The sequence below is a fragment of the Pipra filicauda genome, unplaced genomic scaffold (genome assembly GCF_003945595.2).
Source record: "Pipra filicauda isolate LSUMZ 115617 unplaced genomic scaffold, ASM394559v2 scaffold37_size4185640_pilon, whole genome shotgun sequence".
NCBI lineage: Eukaryota > Metazoa > Chordata > Aves > Passeriformes > Pipridae > Pipra > Pipra filicauda.
The window spans coordinates 3,410,265-3,438,093 of NW_024104509.1; the positions used below are offsets into that span (position 1 = coordinate 3,410,265).

The following is a 27,829-nucleotide window of genomic DNA, read 5'->3' on the forward strand; positions in this document are numbered from 1 at the left end:
ACATGCACCTGACAAAGAATTCGCAGGAATGAACTTTGTCATTGTTTTGTTTATAGCTCCTCTTTCTTCTAAATAAAAAAACCCTAAGGATGCCAAAGCTACTACTACACATCACTTTTTTACAGATCTTCTTTTTAGAAATCAGAATGTGCCTCACTCAGGTCCTCAGTTTTCAAAGCATTTTTTGAGGAATGTGAAACTTTTCTTACTATTTGAGGAAACTTTCATGAAAAACAATCTCACTTGTTTTCATGCAAGTACAGATTGTTTAGTTATGTGCAATTACTGAAGTGTGACAGGATCCTTCTACAAAGTCTCCTAAATTCAGCAAAACAGTTTAAATGTTCTTTTTATATCCATTAACAGAATGAAAGCACAAAAAGAAAACTAAAATTAGTTTCTGTTTTGTATCTGAAAAAAAAGCATCAGAAAGTACATTTAAAGAAAAATTTGAATAAAGAAAGGTTCAGAGGCTGTAGGAGATGAGATGGAAACAGTAGGAAATCGGAGATTTTCAATTTGGACAAGAGCTGACTGAGAATGTTTTCTTTCTGTCATGTAGAAATCAGTCCTATGATGGTAGCAAAATTAAATATTCTGCCAGTGTTCATTTAGCTGCAGATTGGCCCTTTTGGGACTCGTCTCAAATGCAGGAATAAAACAAACTGCTTCTCAGAGTTTTGAAGCAGTTCTCTTTCCTCTGCACCCAAGAGAATTAAAGGGAAAAAAAGTAAAACATGGATCAATGGACTCCTTTTTCAGTTATTTTACAAAATAATACAGATTGCAGGGAATGAATCACCTAATGATATGTCACTTCTCAAAAATTTAATGAAAGAAATTATTCTCTGAAGTAACCTGCTGTGCCTGTTTCACAGTGACAATACACAATATTCCCTTAAGCTATTTCTGACATCGCTTAGTCTAACATGGTTTAGAATGTTTGATGGAAAATTAGGTGTGGGAGAAATGCTGGCTAGAGTAACCAATAATCTTGGGGATTCTACACTAAACTGAGAGTCTGGGCAGAGGGGATATTTGACTTATGAGCTGTCTCATATACTAAAGCAAAAGAAACGAATTAACTGTGTGACAATCTGATACACTATTCTATCACTTCACAATAGTACAAAGCTGCTTCGGAGATTTTGCAGGTGTTACGAAGTTGAGGTACATGTTGCTATTGATGATGAATGTAGATGTAGATGTAGAATGTAGATGTAGAACTGAAAGCTTTATGTCATATTGGGTCATATTAGCAACAGCGTTGTAGGCAATAGGCAGAGAGCAAGGTATGGCTGCTTGTTTGTAAAGTCTTGAGCTTCATGATTTTAAGATTCAAGGGAAGTTTGTGGCACTAGATGACCTTAGCTGTCAATATCCAGTGGTTTTTGGGCTTAATTTTAACGTGGCTTAACATTTAGAATGTTTTGAGAAACTAATATTTTACAATGCTTCTGAAAGTTGCTTTATTCTAATATATCTAGTGATACAGCACTCAGAAATGACTTCTGATTTTGAGTGCATCATTCTTTGAATGAGAATTTGAGAATCTGGAACTAAAAATGAAACCTCTGCTATGATTTCCTTGCTTTCAGTAGATTGCTCTGTCATATAGCACCTTCATAAATTCTCTGATCTTCATTATAAAATTGGTTCAGAATTTTGGCCCCATTACTTTGATGGCATGACTCTTCCAGGCTTGTCAGTCACTGTGTTTAGAAACTTTCATTTGAATTTGAGCTGAATATTTATGTCCATTTGTTTTCATTCCAATGTTCTTTTACTCTGACATCTTTCTCTCTCAGTAGTATTTAAGCTTCTGTTCTATTAATGCTCTATAATAACCTTAAGGAATCCTGCAGTGTGAAAGAGTCTGGGGGAGCTAAGGCAAACCATCTGCAAGCACCTCAATTAATTACTTTTGATATTCTCCCTGCCTTTATACTACCACTCTTCTCTACATTTAGGTGTATAGGATTATACCAGTAACGTAGTGCTAAATATGAAGTGTTCAGTATTCCTTAGGATCGATATTCCCTTTCTCATTTAGATGCCCTGCACGCTTCATGCTTGATGATGTAGGAGACTAAATATAGTATTTTTGTGCATATATGTGCATATTTGCAAAGACCATTCATGAAGGTTGAACTTTCTAAATGTCCAAACTAGCTATTGCAATATAATTCTGACGTGATATTAGATGCAGCATTAATTTTCTAACTAAGCTTACATCCATGTCATCAGCACAGATTGCTGTTTGTTCAGTTCCTTTTATTTGGATGAACCTCAGAAAAGTATAGTTATGTATGAATTCTGCTGATGTACTATGAAGTTGTAAGCTGTCCAAACGTTGAGCTGTTTTTTGTTACACAAATACCAGTAAATTTGCAGAGTTATCGAATACTAAACTACTTCTGTACACAAGGACTAAGGCAATAATGCACATTCAACAAGTTCTTTGTTTTCTTCACTGCAAAGACAAAAGGAAAAAAACCAAAGCTGTCAGGGAAGAAAAGTTTGCTAAACAAAGAACAAAGATTTTCTCTGCAGCCTGTATTTGAGATTGTTGCATAGGCAGCTGAGGAGACACAGCAAGATCTTCAGCTAGAACTGTGCTGCTGTTGTGTTGAATTTTATAAGCATAACAGGCTTGAGCCAGAATAAATTTAGAGAACCATTATGGTAATATTAACAATTGCGTAAGTATAGATACTGTTCCTGAAAAGTGCTGTGACAGATACTCAGAGAGAGAAAATCACTTTCAGTATCTTTAAATATTTCCCTATATGTAGAATATGTGTCTTGCAGACTTTTTTCCTCTTTTCTGTCTCTTTTCTCTGCTTTTCTGCAGAATGTTAAACACTGAGTGTTATGTTATGACTCCTCAAGTCATCAGAATAAATTATGGTTTTATAGTGTTGTCTTTGTTTTTTGCTTTTTTTCATATTAGGAGAATATTAAGGTTACCTATTGTTTATTTTTATCAAAAAAGTGAACATAAGTCTATGTAAGTGTATGTGTTTATTAAAAACCTCAGTGTTACTTAGAATGATGTTGATACAGTTGCAGGCAAAAAATCACAGAATTCTGATAAAGGTGATGAAAATATTTCTTTGTTCCTAATTAGAAGTTTTACATGATAAACAGAAGCCTTAGTGAAACACATCATGTTGCTTTCAGTGGGAAAAAAGATATGACCTTAGAAAGTAAATAAATTGAATTTAAATGTTAATATATGTGGATGTTCCGATGTTATTCTTATCTATTTTACTGTAAATTCCAAATAAGATTAAAAAATGTGAATAGTCTACTGATATGTCTTTAGATAAAATTTTAATTGCTTAGGTCCAGAAACAAATAAACAAACCCCTGACAAAACCCAAAACAATTCAACAGTATTTTGTCTGCTATAAACAGTGTTTTGAATTTAAAACTTTTATTTTTCTTTCAAGAAATAGGAACTTCTTTTACTTACTAAATTCAGACAAGTTGTTGCTTCATTATTGAAAAAAAGCTCTTTCTGAAATTTGGTAGAAGATAGAAAATCTGCTGCCCATTCAATTTTGGGATGGCTTGGTAATGGTACTTCCTACCATGTGGTTGCATATCAAGTTTGCAATGGTTTGAAGAGGCTGTGCTGTTATGAGCCATCTACATTCTGCCTGAAAGTCTTTGTGGGTTTGAGAAGTTGCCTCACCTTACCCAGTTTACTCTCTGTGGGTAAAAGTATGTCAGCTGAACTCTTCTATATTGTACAGCTTTAACCAGTTGCAAAGGCATAGAAATGAGCTGTTATTTTAACATAAGCTGTTAAACAGTTGGCAACTATTGCAAGTCATTACCAGATTTGTCTGAATGGAAATTTTTTTTACAATAATCCAACATGCTGTCACCTAAAGGCACATGAACTCTTGAAGCGTATTTAGACACATTTAGGCATTGGAAGCAGGTTACTGGGAATTTTCTACAGTATAGCAACAGACTACATTTTTATGAAATAAATAGAGTAAGCAGATGAATTGAAGTGATAACCTTGCAAAAGGGAGGAAGAATAATTTAGTATCTAGAGATGGGGTGGGCATTTTGGCAGCAGAAAAATAAGTCAATTGCATCCTTTTTGCAGTCTGATTATGATTTTTAGCAGTATTTTAGTTCTACTGCTACTTAAATTTATTTTTACTGTAAATTTAATAATAAGTTTATCAATAGTTAACATATCCATTATTTGGTAAAAAGATAAATCATTGGGTCCTTTAATTTGCAAAGTGTAAGTGTAAAAGAAATAATATGTACTTACTCTGAAGAAACTGCAATTGTATCAATTATTGCACTTTGTGTTTACTTATAGATAATATAATGGTCTGGAATTCCTAACTCCAAAGGACAAAAACTGTTTTATAAAAAAGGAGGTTTCAGCTTTAGGAATGGGAATGCAAAATTGAAGGAGTTATCCAGGTGTTGAAAAAAATTAATTTAGAAAAGAATGCATGTTTGCTAGAGGGTTGATGATGAGCATTAATCATTTCACTACCAGTGCAATTTCATAACAATCATAATAATAAAAAAATATTTTTTCAGAATAATTTTTTTTTTCAGACTCAATGTAGATTCTTACTTTTAGTAATTTTGTATTGATAACAACTAAATGCAGGAAATCATGCTTTTCTAGAGTTCATTCACATTCCAAAGTAATATTTTGCCCATTCCTGGAATTAAGCATCTTCTTTTTTTCTGAAAGGAACTGAAAGACTCACAAACCATGAGTTCTGTGTGTAGAGAGAAAATTAGATTCCTCAGTAAAGAGAAACTGGACTGAAGATGGAAAAAAACCTGAACTGAGAGATAAGGTGCCTTGGGAGTTAAAGCAAATCCCTCTTTATTGCATTATAAAATGCATCTTTCTAAAGCTGAGTGGATGAAATGTACTATAACGTTTAGGTAGCATCTTAATATTTTCCTCTCAATTTGACAATAGTATGACAATTAACAGATGGATGTGAAGCATTTACTGAGATTAGCAATACAACTGTCATCGACTCATACTAACTTTATAAACCTAGATGCTGTGTCAAGATGTGTTTTTAATTGAAGCTGAAGTATTGGTATGATCACATATGTAATAGTCCCTTGGAAAGGCTTGCCCAAAAAGTGGGTGCAAATGTTTTACTTGAGTTTAAGGAAAGATAGCACAAGCTTATGAATAGGGGTCTGTTGAGGATAATTAGAAAAATAAACCCACAGGAGACTCAAGAAATCCAGCTGGGATCTGGAAGGGTATCTGATGGGGATGCTCGTTCTCTACCTTTAAAGTTGTTGGTTTCAGAATGTTCACAGTGAAACAGAAGAAATTGGAAAATGTGTATTTTTTTAATCTGGAAAGCTAATTATCTTTTTAGGGAAGCTGTGCCTACTCATTTCCTCTACCTTTGTCATTCCAAATCTTTGTTCCATAATTGCTGACATTTTGATCCATGGTATGACTTGCTTGAGAATTCATCACGTTTTGTGTTCTAAGGTAGAATGAAACTGAAGAGCCAGTTGGGCCTATTCCTGTAACACTAAACAAACATTGTAATGACAAAGAGTATATTTCAAAGTTTATTTTGGCAGTTAGACAGACATGCATGCAAGGGTTCTTTCGGTACTGTAGGTAGAGTTTTGAAAAATAAATTAATGGTTGATGACTTCTGAAGGCCAGACACCCTGTTTCAAGAGGCAGTTTTGGGTACCTTTGACAGCAATCCCAAAGTGTTTGAAATACTTACCTACAAACACATGAAAGGAGAAGAGAGAGTCTGAAGAAAGTGTACCGATTGAAATTGGTTGAATATAAATGGAGTTGAAGTTATGGTTAGCAGAGCATGACAAAAGGTGTTTCTTTCTGGACTGTTGAGGTGATTTCAAGTTTGAGAAGTAAGTGTTTAAAGGGCTTTGGGACCAGGGCTTTGGGATCTCCTTGGATTAGGAATAGAGTCAAACTTTAAATATGTCTGTGGTTTTCTGGTATTGCAACAGAAAATCCTTCTGTTACACTTTCCATCTCTGGAAGTGTTCAAGGCCAGGTTCGATGGGATCCTGAGCAACCTGATCTAGTGAGTGGTGTCCTTGCCCCCGGCACAGGGGTTGAAACTAGATGACCTTTAAGGTCTCTTCCAACACAAGCCAGTCTATGATTCTACGATGAAAATACTGATTTATTTTCTCCTGACAGTATAACATACGTGTGTCACAATTGCCATGAAAGTATTTTGGGACAAAAAGTTTGCATATTGAGAAAATTCATATTGTCAGTCCACTTGCTGTACAGACACGTGACATACTCATGTTAAGACTAGCATTCTGATTCCATGCTAATAGCCCCATTGTTATTAATATATGCTGCCTGCTTCTGATCTACTTTGCTTAGAATGCATGTTGGTTTTTAATCTGTGTGACATTTATGGGTTACGGATTAAAAAATTAAATTTTACAAAATAAAAAATATCTCATACATTTTTAATAGAATTTACAAAAGAGCTATTCTACATTTTCCCTCTAGCAAGATGGTACAGTATTGAATTAAGTGTCTATACTTCTGTGGCCTTGTCCGATTTAATGTTCTGGGCAAAGATATTAATTGTCTTTTGGAATGGACAGATGGATTTGCCTAAAACCTGCTTCTTAATTAATTGGATTTTTTGAAGAGCAAGTAATTTGCAAATGAGGTTTCAGTCTTAATTTTTTATAGAAATTTTCTCATACTGTAGGAATAGGGCTTTTTTTAAGAATTATATAAAGGGCCACAAGAAAGTATTACATTGCGTGATTTAACATTTCTATTGGAGTGTGAAAGTAGAACCTAGGTAGTATAGAAATTCAAATCATCTCTCATGCAAAACATGTCCAAGCCTGGACTGAAAATAAATAAAAATATCTGAAGAGTCAAGCTGTTATGGCTGTTCACTACAACATGAGGAAACTGAATTTACCACTCATTTATACACATTTGCACTTTACTCCTAATAAAAAATGTAAACTGCCAGTAGGAAAATATGTATGAGACAACTTACCACTCTTACAGTCTCCCAAGCTTTTTAGAAGTGCCACTTAAAAAACTTCAGCTGTTACAGTTGAGGATCAAGAGGAAAATGAAATCAGCAGAAGCATTTGCAAGTCATTTCATCTTTCTGTGAAAGGGAGAACTGAACATCAGAGCCATGGCTAGGTAGACTTATCAAGAAAGCATTAGGCTGTACAGCCAGTCTAATCTCATGCTGGGCTGTAGATGACACACAAACCTGCGAACAAATGTAGTATATTGCTGTAAATTCTCAGGGATGCTGGAAAGCTCATATACATGCATTTTTATACGGTTGCATTTACTGTTGTGGATCTTTTAGTCTACACTGGTGTAGTCTTAATTCAGTACATACACTAAAATCTCACACTTTTACCCTGTTCCATTCCCTTTATTTTGTCCACTGAAATATATCTTAACCATAATAAAATTATTTCATGTTAAGCATTTACATAAAGTGTGGAGTGCCATGAGCACATTTAATTTTTGTTTAAAATTATCTCTAAAATTAGTTTACTTATTTCAGATGCCCTTTTCCTCCCTGTTATTAAAAAAAGCTTGAATTTAAAGAAATGTTTTAAAGAACAGAATACAAGAATTTCAATCATGAATTCTGCATATATTTACCCACAGTTTTTAGGACAACTTCTTTTCCTTTGATACTAGATAACAGTAGTACAGAAGGAACCATTTCTGATATAACATGGATAGACTTCTTGATTGGGGACCCCCAAAAAAAAAAGATTAAAAAGCCCAGATAACAAGTTCACTGCAATTCACTGAAGAGCAGCTACAAAAAAAGCTCAAATAATAAAGCATTCACAGCAGTTCACTGAAAAGTAGGTATACTGGCAAAAATACTGGGCATACTTTGAGACCCTAACATTAAGTGAATGAGAGATTCTTAAAATTTGTTTACTTAGTTGAAAGCATTAAATAAATTTATTGCACTGATGGACCAGAAAGTTTTTGTCACTGCGAAACCTAACATTTCTACTTAACTTTTTTTTAAAATATAATTTAAAAAAATTTCTCTATGGTACTAGTGAATCACTCTAGTAAAATCCTTATTCAATAGGAATAAGCTGATGGTAGGTATATTTTTTTAATATACAGACTTTATGCTGGTCTATCACCTTAGTCCATCAGCATTCCTTTTCACTGGTAGAAAAAAATTGGATAATGGTATCTGCCATTGTCAGTCCCTTTCAGTAAAAAAAGCAACAAACATTTCTTGCTGTAAGAATGGTTGGTCTCTGTTCCACCATTCCTGTATTATACATTGTTATTTTCCAGTTCTAATACATAAGAAGGCTACCCTTCTTTTCATGCCCAGCTCTTCAAACACTCCTATGGAAGAACAGTGTTTACTTCCTGTACTGTCTTGGCTTCCTCTTTGTATGAGAGTCGTGGTTTCACCCCAGCCAACACCAAGCCCCATGCAGCCGCTCACTCAGTCCCCCACCAGCAGAATTGGAGAGAGAATCAGAAGGGTGAAAGCCAGAAAACTTGTAGGTTGAGATAAAGACATTTTAATAAGGAAAGGAAAGGCTACACACACAAAGCAAAACAAATTAGTTCACTACTTCCCACAAGTAGGCAGGTGTTCAGCCTCTCCAGCAGAGCAGAGCCCCATCACACATAACAGTGACTTGGAAAGACAAATGCCATCACTCCAAACGTCCCCCCTTCCTCTTTCTTCCCCCCACTTTATATACTGAACACAGTGTCATATGGTCTGGAATGTCCCTTTGGTCATTTTGAGTCACCTGTCCCGGCTGTGTCTCCTCTCAACCTCCCATGCACCCCCAGTTTCCTCGCCAGCCTGGCAGTATGAAAAGCAGAAAAGGCCTTGGCTCTGTATAAGCACTGCTCAACAATAACAAAAACACCTCTTTCTGTATTATCAACCTTGTATTCAGCACCAATCCAAAACACAGCCCCATACCAGCCACTGTGAAGAAAATTAACTACCCCAGCTAAACCCAGCACAGTGAGTATTTTATTTCTCTCTGATTAAGTGTTCAGATCAATAAAACATGTGAACTTCAATTGCTTTTTTTTTGCATGCTGTGGGTTGTGACTGAGACTCCCTACCTCATTTTGCACAGCTGCCAACATGGTAGTTTAGAAATACAGAGACAGGCTGTTATCAAAGTGCAGGTATCATCTAATTGGGAATTACAGGGATGGTGAAAGAAGGGCTGTCTTTTCCTTCTGGCTCTTACAGAGTGATGTCAGGGCTGGACAGCAGCCACTGTTGCAGGCTCTTGATCCTAAGATCTATCTTTTCCAAGGTCTATGATGATTTCTAGATTGATCTGCATGAACTAATTACTTTCTTTGCAATCCCCAGTCACAATTGATTTCACACATTTTCTTGGCTATGAAGCCATTACCTATTTAAACCACCATAGTCAGGTTGGAAGACAGGATTTGGGACAAAGTTATATTTTGTTTTAAAATCCTTGCATTATTTTGTACTTTCAACTGTAGTCATTGAATTAGAAAAAATTTTGGAGCTTTTTCTAGAAGCAGTGAGGTGCTGAGATTTTATGAAGTAACTAAAGTTACTTGCCTTAAAATGTTGTTAGCTCATGTAGTTTTTGAATGTAAATCTCTGTCAGTGTTTAGTGTTTCTTGGGTTCTGTAAAATAGTGTTAGCAAAATTATTATACAGGAAAATACAATATTCTGGAGATGATGCCATGCTGTATAAAAGAGTAGTGCAGAAAATACAGGATTTTCTAGTAACCATTGTTATTATTATCCTGTGAATAATGCCACGTGAGATTCCTTTTGTAATGGCTTCAGAGTAGTGAAATATTTCAGGCAGTTTTGGGGTAAGAGCTTTCAGCAAGGTAATTTACAGCCCCATTTTGATATTTATCTTCACCTCTTCAGTCTCTTGTTTGCTTGGAAATATTGCTGCATACTGGCCTGTAAATAGCATTTTCAATTCAATTCACAGCCAGTCAGTACCTGGCTGTGAAATAAATTAAGTCTAATGCCATGGTTTCACAATTAAGTTTATGCCATGGAGTCGAGGCACAATTTCACAATCATTAATACTATGTCTCTGCACTACTGGATTGCTCACAGATGAATTGTAATGTTGGGTACATGATAGCCATTCAGTCACATTATTTAAAATATATGCAACTAATGCAGAGTTTATGCCAGCCTTGTGTTTTTATGCTGTCTTAGATTCTGAGAGAATGGGCTATGCAACCACTAATGCAAAATTAATGTATTGACTTTCTATTAAACACATTTTAACTGCTGAAGCTAATCTAGCGCCTTGTATTATCTGACAACAGCACTGTGATTCTGCACCAAGAGCCCTATGGCTACATGATGCTCTGAATGATGGTGTCTGGAGGTGTAACTGACTGATAAGTGGCAATTTTTCATCTGAGATCTCCTGACCCTTTGGGTATTCAGTTCTATACTTGATCTTTATGGACGTTTTATATTCTTTTTTAAGTTTCAGAGCTATTGAAATTTGTGCTGGAATACTTTAGCATTGTTTAAAAGTAATCAAACTCCAGTTGCAGCACTTTTAAACTGATGTTGATAAACAAGAGGCCAGCAAGTCTTCAGATCCCAAGACTGACCATTCAATAGCCTTGTCACTTGTGAACTTTACTGGCCTGCTAGCAAGTTATCTAGATCATCTTTCTGGCTACTCTCACTGCTCTTCAGTCAGTAGCTGTTGAAATTACTTGTGCATCCAGATCTAGGTCTTCTAAGACTGAAGAACAGTGGCCATCTAAAAGGTGCAACCAACTTCTAGGAATTTTGCGTGGGCCAACTCCCTGTGAGAATCATTTGGAGAAACTGAATGCACATGGATGGATTGAAACTGTATTCCTTGTCAATTCTTCAGCAAAGAGATTGTTATTATTTGTTGCCAAACATTATTCTTTGTTATAAGGTGAACTCCCTAAAGAGATAAGATCTATAGTATTTAATAAGATAAACTAAAAACACCTGTCACAGAGATACATTTTAATTTCTAAAATTATTACGTATGGGACTGCAGTTAGATACCCCATTCTTAGCCCTGTTCCAAACTAAACAAACCAACTTCTAGTGTCTCTTCACATATGGTGCATGCAGATGATACGCATCCAGATGATGCTGAACTCCCCTCAGTTTCTGAACATCTGTTGTGTACTGGGGCTGTGGAGAACTTGGTGCAGTGTCTCAGATGAAGCCTCGTGAGTGCTGAGTAGAGGAGAATCACTGCACTGTGGCTGATGGCTGTGGTTTTGTTAGTGAAGGTAAATGCTCTCTTCCTCTTATGATGTAATATGTTTTAAGAGAAGTCTCTTGTCTTGCATGTATGAATATTGAAGGGTGTATTCCAGAAGGGAAAGTTTTTATTCCCAAAACAAATAGGAATGGAAAGTCTTTCTGTATTTCCAGTATTCTGGATCTTCATTCATTGTTGTACTAAGGATAGGTATTGAATGGCTTGCAGCTTTTGACCTCCCATGTGTTTATTTTCACATTTCAATATTTTCAGCACACAGAAAATATGAACAACTAGTGGAGAAACTTCTAGTTCAAATACAAAACCTCACTTTGAATATTTATTAAAGTTCTTGCTGACACGGAGATGCACTTTATTCAGTTGGTCCTTCCTCTTGTAATCTCAGGCTAGGTTCTAGCATACTAGATTTTAATATCTAGTCTTCAGCTTTAGCACAACCAATGCCACAAAAACCCAAGTGCTGTGTTTATCAGTTTGAGAGCTGGATTGCCACCTGTCAAATCTACATATTCTTTGACAGCCTCTGATCCTATACTGCCTTTGCCTGACCATAGAGTTCTGGCTAGTTTATGGTTGCAAACAAGTCAATCTGTTTATCTCCAAGATAGGCAAAACAATCCAAACAGAGTTGATTCTCTTACCCAATAGTGCTTTAATCCTTTTAAAATAATGGTCCCAAGCATAGTAGACTATTTGTTCTCATTAAAACAACTGGTTTGCAGTTTGAGTAATTCATTCTTCTGTGCAGGGTTTTGGAATTACTTTCTTCAACAGACACAAAACTTTTCTCATGCCTGGAATCTAGTGGCATCTCCCTTTAGTGTGTGTTCAACTGATAATTCTGTCACTCACCAGTAAGAGAGCACAGATACTCTTAATATCTTAACCTGTTTACCCTAACTTTGTCCAGTTTTCAGCAGGCACTGAGAATTCACACCACACAACTGCATCAAGCTTTAAATAGTCAGCAAAAGTAATAAAGGAACATCACTGAAATTACATTGTCTTAAATCCAAAATAGCTAATTTTTGCATCATTAGAACATGTGTAACCTTTAGTGACAAACTGAGAAAGAGAAGCTGTTGCTTGACTGTGTCATAAGTGGTTTTTTCCACATTCCTCTTAATTTTCTGATGTTATGAGAAAAGACCGCACAATCTTTATTTAATCCTTGTAAAAAGGAGAAGTTTTTTTACCTCATTTGAGAAACTTTGTTTTTAATGACCTCCTCCAGTTTTGCACTGTGTCATGTTGCCTGAGAAATGCTGATATTTATTTGTGTCAGGGTGGTGATGCAATGTAATTTTGTTCACACTCCAACATTGGTGTTTCCTTGATCCAAATAGGTTGCCCTGGTTCAAGGCTTTGCTGGGTTGCCTTAGGCCAGGAAGAGATACCACCACTTATTTGTAAAATGTGAGCATTTTAGCAAAAAATGTAGATATATTCCAGCTGTTAGAGTATGGTAAAAATAATAGGTCACTTCCTAATAATAAATAAATAAAAAGAATAAAATATACATTACTTTACAAACAACCTTATTCCCTAAGAGCTCTGTCTTTGATCCTGCCTGGGACTAGACTGCTAGTTAACATCCCTCCTTCCGGAGTGGCTTTCCAGTCTTTCAGGAGCTGAGATTTTTGTGCAAGACCCCAGTTGCTAGCTGCTGGAATTATTTACCCAGTGGAGATCAGAGATATACTTGCTGACAGCCACTTTTAGCCCTTTTAGCACAGAAAAAAAAACCCCAACATTTTGTCTTTGCTTGTGTGCCTAACAAAGTCCAAATTGGTGATACTCTGAGTGACCCATCTGAAACAAAAAGAACTAATTTACATATTATCTAATCTTGACATTTTGTAAATATTTAAGCAGATTTTTTGAAAGGGTGTTTTCACATCAGTTACTTGTATTTCATGTGGATCTGCACTTCCTTAGATCTTTCCTCTCGCTGCTGGCATCTTTTTTCCAGCCTCTTTTTTTGTACCTCAGTGGAAACAATAGATATTTTCAGATATTCCAGTGGTGAAGAAAGGCCTTTTGTGGTAAAACAATGGGTTATTGCAGTATCTTATTGAACTGAGCAGGTAGGCTCAGAAACTAATAATGCAAAAAGATGCCAACTTCCTCCATTCTTAAGTGGAGAAATAAATCCTTCTTAAAATATTACTCATCTGCTTGACTACACCATACAAAATTCCTGTCAGATCTGTAGCTCTAAATGTGGATGCAGATGACAACAACCCAGGTTTCTTCTTCAGACAAAGGAGGTTTTATCTGGCTTTTAGATGAGACCAAAGGGGTGACTTCCTGAGCAATTTGGATCACAGTTTAAGCTTCCTCTGAGTCCAGCTTACTTCAGACCCAACATAAGATGTGTAACTGATTTGAACATAAAGGATTTGCAACTCCATGTTAATTATATCAACTGCAAGCAAACTGTGAGGAGCTCTCTAAAACACTCTGAGCCTGGTGTTACTAGAGGAGGTTTTGACCATTGTGTGTTGAGACACAAATACATCTCAGTCTGCTTTCAGTGCTAAAGGCTGAGCTTCCCTGTTCTAAGACACACACCCAAGTTGCAATGTTTGCCATTTAAGCCCATAATCTTAAATTTTGGATGCCAATACTAGGCTAATGTTGCACTTACTATTTATACTCAGTTCTGTTAGTTTCCTAGAATTTGATTACTTTCCGAGTGCAAGAATGAAACTGTTTCACAACTATAGCTATGTGACATCTTTTTCACGTGTACTTCATAAAAATGAATGTAGCTGTGACCAAGTCTACTGAACATGTGAGGTCTGAAAAGCTTGAAAGCGTTTCTGGTACCAGCATACTTACTTGCTAGGCTGTTTCTTCAGCAGACATTACCTATGAGTACAAGCATAAGAAGAAAAGTGAATTCCTTATCATTCAAGGTGAATGTAAGACTACTGTGTCAGTCTTGATGTGAGCTATCTTTAGAATGGAAGTGTGAACTCACATGCTAGCCCCAGTGGAAAAAAATGAAACAGAGTTGCAACTCCCTAGTTTCCTTTGCAGTGTTCCTGAACTTAATTTTTGAAATATTGTAAGTTCTGTGCCAAATAAGGTGTACCAAAATCTGAAAGACAAGAATTTAACTTCTTCTGAGGAATAAAATTAGTCATCACAGTATAGTTCTGGTATAGTTCTAAAGAACAAAGTTGTATTCTGATAGTTACAGACAATACACTGGATAAGCAATATGCAATAAATACGTTGTACATGCTTTCCCACAGACTCTTTTTTTTTCAAATTTGATACCGGGAAATTTAATAGGAAGAAAGAGTGTATTTGTTAAAAATTTTTAGTGAGGTTACTTTTTCAGAGAGCTTTCTACAGTATTGGGAGTACAGTAGAATTTGCAAAATTAGATGAGAGATGAAACATGAAAATTTTATTTTTGTTTGATTAATCATTCTTAGTGATTGTGTGGCAGCCTATTAGTGAATGAAACTTACAATTTTTAAACACTTTTTCTTGGTTATACTGTATTTGGAAATTATACCTGCATGTTTTGCTACTGAATACCAAAAATACAATGACACATTTGTGTGGATAGGTGCTTTATGCTGTTAATGACTGAATCCATATGGAGTCTAGCAAGGAATCAATAATGAACTTGTGCTGTGTATATAGTTGTCTTCAAAGAAGGGAAGGGCATGTGAAGGTATATACAAAATACAGAATAGGCTTAGAAACCTTTCAATAGATCTTCTCTGAACCATTTTCTGTACATGCAACATACAGGGAAGTATCAATACAAAAGACAGGCTTTTAAATATATCTTGTGACAGGCATGCACTGATACACATTTACCACCCTTTTCTCCAGAAAGCATGTTTGTCCACTGGTGTTTTTTTAAAAGTGTATTTAACATAATCTTTATGACAACTGTCATCTCTAGATTTCTGGTTTTGAGAGGTTTTCTGTACAAAAGTATCATTAAAAGGCCAACCAACCTAATGATGTTATTAATAGGAATGTAAATTCCTAGACACTGAAGGCAAAGGAACCATTTACCTGCATACAGCTGTTGGGAAAAAAAAAAACCTGCTTTTCTATCTCTTTTTTTTAGCAAAATGATATTTACTCTGACTAGGTGTACTGAGGTGCAAACTGTAGTTTTGAGTTTTTCCCAGATAATTCTCTCAGTTTTAAAAGCATTTTTCTTACCTGCTATGAAGAAAGGGACCTGTCTGCCTCTAATGCCGTGTGGTGTTCCCAGCCTACATGGTCTTCTTAGTAGTTATGTCCCATTTCTTGTCTGTAGTTTTGCACCAGTTCAGCCAGCCAGTAATGGATATTTTCATGAGAGCAGAGGGGAACAGGAGGAATGAAAATGGTGATGACTGACAGTTCATGTTGCTGTTTGGAAGTGTGTCAGGTCTTCTGTAGGTCTTGAAATGCCTGCAGAGTCTGTCGGCTTACTACCAGACTGGGCAATAAATTCATTCTCGCCACTTTCCATGAAAACATGCTTAAATAATCCTGTATCTGCTAGAGTGAGATTAAAAATTATCTGTATGTATCTCCAAACCATCAATTTCCAGTAACACATTGATTAGATCTCAGAAATCAACACAGAGCTTTGGTTAGGGAACTTACAAGTAGATTGCAAGGGGAGTGAAAGACATCCTTAGTATGCTGCAGATTTTGATCTCCCTAAATCCACAGGGAATTTGAAATTCTTAAGCTTATATGAAAAAGAAATTCAACTTTTAAAGGTATACAGCAATATATATACAAACTAAATGTTAATGTATCAATCAGGAAAAGAGGGGATTAGAATGAAAGATATTTTCTTATATAACAGTTGCACACTGACACTTGAAAAACGTGTAATTCGGTCATATGACGTGATTTTTTTCTCTACAAAAGTAATTATTTGGTATTGCAAATAGAAATAAGTTTGGAAAAAGAATGAAATTTGAAGCTCACATTTTTTGATGATGTGGAAGAAGTTTAATTAGGAATATATAAGTCTGTATTAAAGTCTCTGTGTTTTGCTGAATCCCTGAGCTGAATTACATCCATGAACAGCTGTAAGAATATGAAGAAATTTTAACTGCTGTCTCTTAGTTGCAGAGAGTTAAGGAACAGGTGTGCTTTTATGAGATACTGGTCTGTTTTAATGCGTATGCTCCTCTTACAATTCATTTACTGACCAAGCACCTCAAACTTTCTGATAAATTCTGTGAGATACAAAAGGAAAAAGAGTTGTAAGTCCTAAGGGAATGCACAGTTCTCCAGAGTCCAAGGAAATTTAAAGGAAGTCTGAATTGATATAGCACAGAAACTGGTAGTCTACATTTCCAGAAGGAAATGTAGACTACTAAGAATCTACAGGGGGATCTGTTTATGAATATATCTTAATTTGTGCATAAATTGATTAGATTAATTATTCACATCATCCTATTGTATCCAAGATTTTAAGGATATCTAATAGCAACAAATTGGAGAATAGACAGGCAATGTGAAAATATTCTCTCAAACCTAATTGAGAAGTGTCTCAAGATAGTATTCAAGGTTATATTACAATATGAAGATTGGGATATGTGTTACTTCACTTAGTTATTATTAACAAACTTCTCTGAATATACTGTGATTTTTTATATGTCCTCAGTCATAGAACATTATCATTATCGATAGACATTTAGATATACAAGCCAGCCTGTCCCTCCACCTGTTTGCTTCAGAATACTTGGCATTTATTTTGCAACATCATTGAAGTAGTTACAGCTTTGCAGTTGAAAACTATTACAGCAATATCAGTTTTTCATATTCAAGTTAGCTTTAAACCCAGAAGTTTACCTTTTATTTATAACTTCTAGGGCATTACTTTATCCTTATGCTTGGGTTGGGGGAGTAATTGTGTGGAATACAGCTGTGTAGTATGCAAGGTTGCAAAACTCCGTCATTAGTAATGAAGCTTTTTGCAGTAGTACGTGAAAATAGAAACATCTAGAGCATTGTATTAAAAAAAAAAAAAGCAACAACCAACAAACAAACAAATATCCCCACCATAAAATGAAACAAACCAAAAACAAGCAAACAAAGCCCCAAAAGCAATACTGAGTCCTTTGATTATAAGCAGAAATTTGCCTCTACTTTCTGAAATATTTTGAGGAGACATTTTTTGTTTCCACAGAAACATTTTGCAGCAAGACGATATTCATATTTGAAATAGTTAGCTGATGCAATGGGAAATTGGAGACTCTTATGCAGCTTGTATACTTGCATCTTGATCATTTTATGCTGATGATCATGTTCAGCTAGCGATTTACCTAATAGTTTGTTGGTGGTTGTAAGCTAAGTGTATATTAAATGACTGTGGCTATTTTGTAGAATTAGCCGTACATTCAGAATGGCTATTTTTGATAGGATAGCATATTAATATTGACTGGGAACACAAAGGTTTTATCTTCATTTTCCTTTCATTTCTCCCTCCTCTTCCCTGCCCCCCTCCCACATCCCAAAGGAAATTTGGTTTTAGAGACTGATGAAGATGTTATGTTTTTAAAATGATACCAAACAGCAAGTGAGAAGATAGTTAAGGGGAGAAAAGAACCCTATCAGTTAAACTTATTAGAATTTCACAGCTCTCAGGAGGCTGTAAATTGTAAATTGATACAGCCCTGGGGTGAGAGAAGAGGTGGGATGAAATCAGATTTCATCTAGATGTATAAAGGCAAAATGGCACTAAAGTTTAATGTTAATACTTAAAATACATTCACTAGTGATCCATGTGATGGCCAAATATGTTAAACCATACATTTCAGAAAACTTATTACCATATTCCTTGCAATCGATTCAGAGTGATGTAAAGATTTGGATGACACCTGCAATTCACACAGACCTTTCCAGTAGCGAATGCAATGCTTTGTCATGTTTTACAGAAGACGAACACATTGAACTGAACAGCAACTTTATTTAGCTGAAGATGTTGCACATACCCTTTAGCTGTGCTCACTGAGCGTATCACTCCAGTGCAGTCCCTGCCACCGTTCACGGGTATTGTATTAGACAAAAAACCTGTCTCCGTGTTTTCAAAGCAGCCCAAAGAATGGACATTTGGTACTTTAGAGATTTCTTTGTTTTCATAAGAATAACAGCTTCAGCTGTGTTTCTCTGACACTATGAAGCTGTCATCCTCAAGGCTAAAACTCTTAAAAGTAGGAGCTAGGATTTACATTGCCACAGTGACAGAATTTGGGATGTAATTAGAAAACATTGGAGTTACAGAGTGTGACAATGGGAATGAACTCAGTTTAGTTTTCTGGTTACTCGATCTAGTTTTCTTTCACATGAAGATAATGACAGCAAAGAGAAAATGAGATGCCAGAAATGAGAGAAAGAGTAGTGTGAAGGTGAAGAATGGGAAGAAATTTATCAGGAAAAAGGAAAAGAGAATGATACACTTGATAAAAAGAAGAAAGAAGTTAGACATGGAGCAAATTGCTGTTTTCTTATTTATGTCTGGGAAATGCGTACTAGGTCAGAGGCAACATCTGAAAACCTGTGTGTGCAGATAAAAGAAGTCAACTTAGCTGCATTTTTCATAAATAGGTTGAGACTCTGTCTGCACACAGTGACATTTAATTAAGTAAGTAAACTGAAAGTGATTTTTTTCTATCCTATGTTTTAGTTGCAGTTGAAATATTATTGGGGTTTGTAATTTTGTATACTTATCTGAGTAAGATTCCATCAAGTAAATTAGGAATTTGCCTGCTTGGAAGTCTTTAGCAATATTCTATCTATACAGTACTTTTTAAGACTATTTTACTGAGTAATTAAAGAACTGAATGGGAACCTAGTCCTGCAGCACATAGTTTTAATTACAGTTGTTTATGTTCACCCAGAATAAAGCAAGTAATTGAATAATGGATGTCTCAGCTGAAAATGGGGGGCTGTCACCCTGCTGAGACATAGCTTTTTCTTGTAGGGAGCTAGTTATGATGTTTTTATAGTCTGTATAGGACTTCTGACCACATACCAATGATAATTTGTCACATTTCTTAAGGGACTCATGCTAGTGAGAAATGTAATATTTTAAAAATAACATTTTTAATTGATGCCACACTTCTGCATGGGGTTTTTTTTGTGACACTACTGTCTGCTGAAATGACATAGTAGGTGTACCAGGTTTTTACACATAAAAACAATTGTGTTTTAGCAGATGATTAAGTGCAGATAGCCAACAGATTTTGTACAAGATTCTTACATCCTCTCTCTCATTGATACTTCCCTTCCCACCCCAGGTTAGAAACATAGCCTGGCATGGCATGCTTTCTTTTAGCTCTCCACAGACATTTGCCTGCCAGAATACAAGATAGATTTTATCTTAGTTATCAGACTACAATTATTAAATAATAATGGGAAAAGAGATCTCATCCTATTCATAAAACATAGTGATTTTCTTTTTTTAGTACAAAGATCTGAATTTAAATGTCCACACTTTTTTTTGTTTGCATACCCTAGGTTTTAACTAACAGTAATCAATGTAGTTAGAAGAAAATATGACAGACAAGCTTTTCGATTTCTTTTGTGTGTGTGTGTGTGAGAGAGTGAGAGAAGCTGATTGTGCTTCCTGATCAAAAGTAGTACCAGAAGATACCTGTCTTGAATGAAACAAAGAGCTCGGAGAAATATCTGGTAGTCAGAGGTCTTCCTCTGCCCCTCTCTGGAGGCGTTGCTAAACTGTCAGATCAAAATCCAGCAGACTCTTCTACCAGAAAGCATGCAAGAGATGACCCTTTTAATTGTGACTGATAAGCTTTTAAGATATATGATATCTGCCTTTTGTTCTGAATCGCCTCTCTGCAGTTTTGCTTCCTTCCATTCAAGCACCAAACCCCTTCTAGAAAGGCAAATGCCAAACAAACATCCTGGCTGAAATGGTAGATCCCTTTGCTATTAGTGTATCTTCCTTCTTTCCTCTACCCACTTTCTTTCCTGAAGAAACCCCTTGTTTGCTTTCTTTTTGTTTCTTAGCTGTTAGAAAGCCTTTAAAAATGCTTTTACTTCCCTGTCACGGCATTATGCTCTTTGGAGGGAGGACCAGCTGGAGTCATGGCAAAGAGAACTGCTGTCCTGGTAGTTTTATTTTGTATTCACCGTACGATTCACAGAATTGCATTGTTCCTTCCCAGAGGGAAAAGATTGGTCTCTCATGCAAATCACTGGTGCTTTTCTAGGCTTTTGTACCCTTCCCGAAATTGTTGGAAGGGATCCTTCTTTCTGCAGAGCAAGAAGGAGGAATTGCACCAGACAGGCTGGCCCCAGTCATTTTATCCCTTTCCTGTGTCTCTTACAGCTCCTTTTGAGGAGCAGACGCCAGGCAGTACCTATACTGTGTTCCCAGGGCTTCTATGGGTCTTGTGCATTTGGTGCGCCAAATTCAGTGACATTGTTTGGCATAACTTGAGACTTGCATTGCTATGAGTACACAGAAACTGGCCTTGTCTGTATGTGAAAGTATCCTTGCTCATTTAAGCTGAATTGATAAACAAGCGTTTTTGCACTGACCTGAGTGGTATGTGAAGTTGGTACCAGTTAAACCAAAGTAGTGTGTGTACGTTATTTCAGCTGGTAATATTTTGTGAGTAGGGGTGTCCACAGACTCAGCTTTCACAGAGCCTTATTAGCGTTCATGGAAGTGCAGCTGTTATGTTCAGGAATGCCTCCAAGCCTTGAAAAGTCTAGCAACAACAAAGAGAATGTGCAGAAATAGAAATTTATTTTTAAAGGAATAAAGTCACAAAGTGAAGTACAAGGAATAAAGCTAGAAACTGTCTGGATACATCTGCACTGTGATTGAAGGTAGCAGGCATTAAACTTCCTGTTACTGCCAGCAAGTTAAGCAGGACAGAAGTTATAATTTAACCTCCATCTCCACAAACATCAGCATATGTGTGCAGAGGATTATTACCACATCTGTTTTATCCACATATTCATCAGTTGTGTTATTTTGTGGGTTTTTTTAGTGTTTAAGCACTACTTTGAAGCTGTTGTCTTAACTGTTAACTTGGGCTGAATCTGTGCAGAGATGCCTAAACAGTATCAGCATGCTCAGATGGGAACTGTTAGATTAATGAATAGAAGTATCAGCTCTGTGCTGGTGCAGTACATTAATAGCTGTGCCAGTTCAACCAAATACACTACTAACTTTGTCACTGTGTAATGGTATTTACCAAGTCTTAGATGGACTACTAAGAAAGACAAATGTAATCTTTCATTTTTGTTTGACTTAAAAATAAGGTAACTAAATCCTTTTCATAGATTACTTTATTACTATTCTTCACAGGATGTACCAGGAGACTTGAATTCTTCACTGAAATGGAATATACATGTAGGAGGGACATCATATTGAATGCAAACATCATTCATGTAGCTTAATCTCATACTCTGATTTACTGGAATTAATGCAAAAAAGAAATGAAAAAATATGCTTATTCCTTCCTTCTTTTTTCGTTACAGAACCTGAAGAAAGTGTTTGTAGAATTTAGCCATCAGGAGCTGTTTGAGTTCTATAACAAGGTCTGTAGATTTTACAATACTATAGTTTCTTTGTAAACACCTTATGCTGCTCAGCAGGAAGTGTTGCCTGTATGAATTAAATCTAATAAAACTAGAAAAAATGGATCCATCTTAAATTAAGGCTGTTGGATTTGTTTGATCGCATAAAGCATTTTCAAAAAGAGCCTGCGCATTCAGATTTGGAATAGACAGGGCTTGGGTTGTTGTAAGCATACCTTGCAGTTAGATCAGGAGGAGTAGCTGATGATTAACAATGGGGATCTCTCTGGAAACAGCATCTTTGTGTTACATCTTCAGTTGAAATGCCAGGCTTGTAATCCAGTCAAAATGAACTCTATTATTTTTTTACCTTGTTATTATGCATTGGAAATTCACAGCAAAACATCTGTGCATGTAAAAGAGGCAGTATTTAGACAACTGTTTCTTTTAAAATTTGAATATTTAAACTGCAGCAATGAATTGTAATAGCTTCATGTAAAAACAAATATTCATGAGTACAGAGTTTTTTATATTGCTATGCAAATAGATTTGGTATGCATAATTGAAGATACTGGAATGTGGTTTTATTTCTGTTTGCATGTTTCTAAACAACATTTTATGAGTGGAGTTTTTTTCCTCTCTTTTTGTTCCTTTAAATAGCTGGAAACTATACAAGCACAGCTGGATTCCCTTACGTGATGTTTTTGAAGACTTATTTCTCCATCACACTCCTGCCACCTCATTATTTTGAATTGAAGATAGATTGCCAAGCTGTGTTTGCTGAAGGATTCAGTGGGTTGCTTCTTGTAAAATTATATGGCTTATCTACTTTTTAGACCAGTACTGTTAGCCAAGAGTCTTTGTTAACAGTGTGAAGATTCTAATGGACTTTCTCTTGTTTGCTGAGTAATTGTGAAAAATGGCTTTACCTGCAGTGGAAAAAAACAAAACAAAACAAAAACCAACAAACCCAAACCAAAACAGAATACTATGTGCTTCAGAAATTTCATTTTTTCTTCCATCCTTTTCTATGGGTTACTTAATTCTGGTAGAAATTTGCATACTAGTGAGGGACCAGGAGTAAAATCTATTTTTTAGACATAAAGGAAATATAGAAGCTGTAAGAAAATACACCGCCAATCAAATATCTAAAATCTCTATTCTTTTTAAATGTTATTCACACAGCTGATAATGCTTGCTGCAGATTTGTCAAAATAAATTCAAAATGTAAAAATTAATTGGTTTATTTTGGGCTGTTGTAACTTCATTTCATTATTTTTGTTATTTTTCAGTTTGATGGGTCTTTTTCCTTTGAAATAATCAACAGTGTCTCTGATTTCAGGGTTTACTCTTGGCACTGAGAATAAATATGTCTTCTTAGAACTGCATTTACACTAATGAGTCTAAGTAGTGTGGTGTATAACTGAGGGGAGAAATCTCAGGGTAGGTAACAACACTAAATAGTCTGGCAGTCAGATTTCAGAAAGCTCTATGTTGATCCTTTCTCATGCTGTTTTTACCACTGTTTTTACATTGAACAGGAAAAAATGAAGTACAGTGATTATAGACCATATTTTCTTCCATTGTTTCGGGATGATTCATGAGCAGCATGAGAAGGGTGTTCAGGACCTGTGTTCAGGTCCTCCTGTGCCAGATTTTTAGTTTTTTTGCTTTTAGAGGGTCGTTTTGTGCCTTTTTGTTGCTTTGTTAGGAATTGTGCTGTCACCTCTAGAATACTGTGAGGTTTGCACACATTGTCTAAGCTGAGAGTTAATAGATTTAGAAGGTAAGGTCTTTAACAGCCTATGAGTGAGTAAAGGGCACTGAAGACAAAAAACACACTTATCATGGTTCTTAACTGAAATGCCAAATGGTATTCTACCCCTCTGGTATGGTAACACTATTACCCTGATGGAAAGAAGAAATGAGTCACTGTTGCACAGCAGAATATTACCTGCCGAAATCACATCTTGTCTTAAGCCACTGGCAAATGGGCCATATCTTCTGGAGATACAATGCTCCCACCTACAGACATCACATCCTCAATCTGCCTATTCAACAGCAGCTTGCCAGCTCGTTCATCTCATGCTGCATAGACTGGTGTGGGTCTGCAAGTGAGCACATCCCCACCATTCCCTCTGCCTGCAAACATTAGCAGTGCTTTGTAGTTAGGACAGTTAGGAAAGTCCCTTTCTTCGTGGCACAAAAGTTATAGCTTCTCTACTGGTCCTGTGGGACAGTATGGCTTGTGCTAGGACACTGCTCTAGAGCCTTTTCTCTGAGTTTCCAGAGCTTATGTTCTGGAAGTCAAGTCTGAAGTGAGTTGTAGACTTTCATTTGTGAATACAGGACATCCTAAGGTGTTATATGATGTGAGAGAGTGGTGTAAGTTACATTTGTGAGTATAGGCAGTGACTGATAAATCCCGGAGCAGGACCTGGACCATTTTGGAGTGCAGAAGACATTGGACAAATCAGCAGGCACATCTGAAAAAAAGAAGTCAAAGACAGTAGGAAGAAATGGGGTGCAGGAAAAAGGAAAGAGAGGACAGAGAAATAGATATTCCCAAGAATGGAATTTGGGAGTTGGAAAACTATGAGGAAGAAAGGAGGAACACTGGAAAACATGACAAAAGTATATATACAAGGAAAACATTAAGCAAAGTGAGAGAAAAATGTTAAAGACTGGAAGAGTGGGAAGAAAACAGGGGAAACAAAGTAAACCAGAGTTAACTATGGAAACTAGCCAGTTGTATAACTACATCTAGTATTTCAATCTAACCCGTAAGTGTCAGCCTTGATGCAAAGTTGGTCAAGATCAAAACCAAGTGTGGGATAACAAAAAAATCAGATTTTAATACTAGCTTTAGTATAAATATTTGAAAACGATAAAATAATGTTGAAATGAAAGAAAAAGCCTAAGATTGCAAGAATTCTGTAAAAATTATTTAGTGTTTATCCTTGTTTGCAGATGGCTGAAGAGATTTATGATTTCTTTAGCAATGGTTGCCTTTTCTTTTTTTACTAGCTATACTGAATTTGTATTGTCAAAAGCCTCATAAGAGCACAGTTGTTATCTTGTCAAGGACCACTGAGAAATAAACATTTAGTTTAGAGAGACTTTTCTTTATGTAATGGGAAGCTTTGGGGTTGTACATTATTATGTAGCAAGGACATAACCTGTACCTTGTTAGAGAAGAGCATTGTCACTTAAGTGATCCTGAATAAGGAGAGAAAATTGACCAACTGTGAAAAGACAGAAGTATTTAGGAGTTTTTTGTTACTTCTTGCAGAAAAGAAGGTTTTTGTTCTGGTTGCTGCTCTCTCAGCCTCAGTGGACCTGGAGAGGGGAAGTTTAGTCTTCCCCTTAGAGAAGCTGTCCCTGCTTAGTTTGTATAAAGTCCTGTTGACCCAGAAGTGTCAGGGAACAAGAGGAAAAACAAGGACTACCACAGTCTGGATAATGCCTGGGGAAATAGGGATATCTGCCTGCATCAGGGACTAGATCCAATGCTGTACCTTAGAGGTGGCAGAAAGAAAAACAGGCCCCGGGAGGAAGAAGGCACGTAGCCTATACAGAACTGAATACACCAGGTTGATGTGGGAGCCTAGACAGGTACATGCATGCTGAAGGTGTTCAAGCTTTGCTTATGTGTTCTGGTAAAACATAGGCTGTAGAGGGAGTCTTGTAGGTATTTTGGAGATTTTATTGCAGTAAAGGAAAGGAACACATCCCAGGCTCTTTTCAGTTAGGGTCATAGCAAAGTATTGGTCTGTAATATCTCTTGGACATGATCCAGAATTGAAATTATCAAGGCTTCAGATAGTGTTGAAGGAAGATATTTGCAGAGATTTATTGAGCTTTAAAACTGGAAATTGGAATGAGTAAGAATTACTAAATCTTCTTTCAGATCTTTCAGTGCATTTTAAAAACATTTGATTCATCTTTGTTCAGACAAGACAGTATTTTCCGTGACTGTACTTCTCTCAAAGCTATAATGTCAAAATCTGCCTCAAATGGACTATTGGCAAAGGAAGGAAATCTTTTGGTTTGAGTATAACAAGCATCAGTATTGTTTTGACATGAAGACTTGGAGTTCTGGGGCTAAGTGAAAGCCAGTGTGAGAACTGCCTCTAAAATACCAAATTACTGATGAAGAGCAACCAGTTGTACATCACTGAGCAAAACCAACACTAATAGCACATTAATACTGGTTGAGTACAAATGCATTACATTATCTTTTCTCAGTTCAGATTTAGACATGTAATTCCTGTTTCTCAACCAAGTATGAAATGTCTGTAAGTTTTTGCATTCCATTTTTGTTGAAATAAAATATATAGTTAGATAGACAAATATAACTTTGCTGTCTCAAATTTTGACTAACTTCTAAACCTGTTCTGGGTCTCCAGAGGAGACTTTCAAATTCTCCTTTAATTCCTGGATTTACTGACACATCAGTTTTGATTAAAGACCTCCGGCTTACTTTCCTACAGTCTGATTTTAAGGACTCTGAAATCTTGTTCTTTCAAAGTATAAAGAATTTACTGACATGCTAATTCTTACGTTGGTCAAAGGAAGAAAAGTGGTTATTGTTATAAAATGCTATAACCTCCCCTTTACACTTGTTCATCTCATGTTCTCTGATTTACAACAGCATCACTAACATTTCATTGTTTGGCTGTATTGGCATATCATATCTTCAAAGATTAGGAATTCACTCGCATTATGGTAAAATAATGACAGAGCTTAATAATGCCTGCTGACCAGTGAATAAGTCACCATTTTGTGACCCTTTTATAGCTTATTTGACTGATGAAAATGAACTGTGTTTTGAGCCACTGTGTAAGTTCCTTTTCTATGGAGCAGATAAACTGGCCGTCTGAGTGATTTTGTGTAGGTGGATGAACCACAGTGCTGCTGTCTGATGTGCTGTTGATGGTTTCTCAGTAAGATGAACTAATAAGATGCTTTTATCTGCAACGCTCACAGAAATTGATTTCTAATTTTCATAGTAATTAATCAGTTTTGTTGGACCTTCCCTTGGCCTTCATAATTGTGTTGATCAGACCAAATTATATGCTGCGATTTTAACTAAAATGAAGTGTTTGGATGTTCCCTTCATTCCTTCATTATTTTGTTTCTCAAGAGATAAAAAGAGTTAAAAAAATATTGGTCTCTTACAAATCAGATGCTGTTCAGCTGTGTTCAGCTATGTATCAGGAAGCACTTGTCCCTCTCACTGACAAGATTAGTTCCTTCTCTGTTGAGGTTAAAATATCTTTCATGGTTATCCAAGGTTTTCTCTAGTTATTGAAATCATAGGAAGGCAGTTCAGAGACCTACACATCTTGGAAGCGTAACTGTCTTGACCAGCTGTTCTGACAAGATGATCACCTTTTTGGGGCACTTTTAACTTTTTGTCTTGACTGTCAAACGTTAATTGTCCCTCTGTGATAATGTAAAGCATACATTCAATAAAATGTGGACGAATGTAGTATCTGTCTCTGAGATGGCTGTGCAGATCCACAGAGTCCAGCTGGCCTCTTCTGTAGTGTTAAAAACTAGTTAGGGGATTGTACACACTGGAGCAGCAGATTTTTTGGAAATAAACCCTCTGTCCCTCAGGACAAATGAAGGGAGGAAGAAGCAGCACTCCTTGGTCAGTGCTAACAAGATTCCTCGCATCTACACTGTGTTGGAAGGTTCATAACGTGAGGGTTAATGTGAAGAGCTCTGCCTACAGGTGATCTGACTTCGTTTGTTTTCGTTCCCCTTCATAGTTTCAACAGTAGGGCAGCTTTACTAAATTGTGTTTCCTGGGCAGCATAAGAATGCTGCACTTTTTCCATCACACTTTTGTTTGTTTTTCTGCTTCCAGAATGTTAAGCTATGCTACTTTGTGTATCTCCTGTTCCATGAGCTCCTCCTGTTGAGCACTGGGTAGGGTA

The 27,829-nt window shown here is 36.3% G+C and overlaps 1 protein-coding gene across 2 annotated transcripts in view; it reads left to right on the forward strand.

Moving 5' to 3' along the window:
* COMMD10 (COMM domain containing 10) overlaps positions 1–26,234 on the forward strand; it is a 101,187-nt gene extending 74,953 nt beyond the window's left edge. For both annotated transcript variants that reach the window (XM_039384842.1, XM_027752164.2), the window contains exons 6-7: positions 21,843–21,902; positions 22,542–26,234. In XM_039384842.1, the coding sequence (XP_039240776.1) occupies positions 21,843–21,902; positions 22,542–22,580 (99 nt within the window). In that variant the 3' untranslated portion in view covers positions 22,581–26,234. The remainder of the gene's footprint in view (positions 1–21,842; positions 21,903–22,541) is intronic.
* The last annotated feature ends 1,595 nt before the right edge of the window (positions 26,235–27,829 follow it).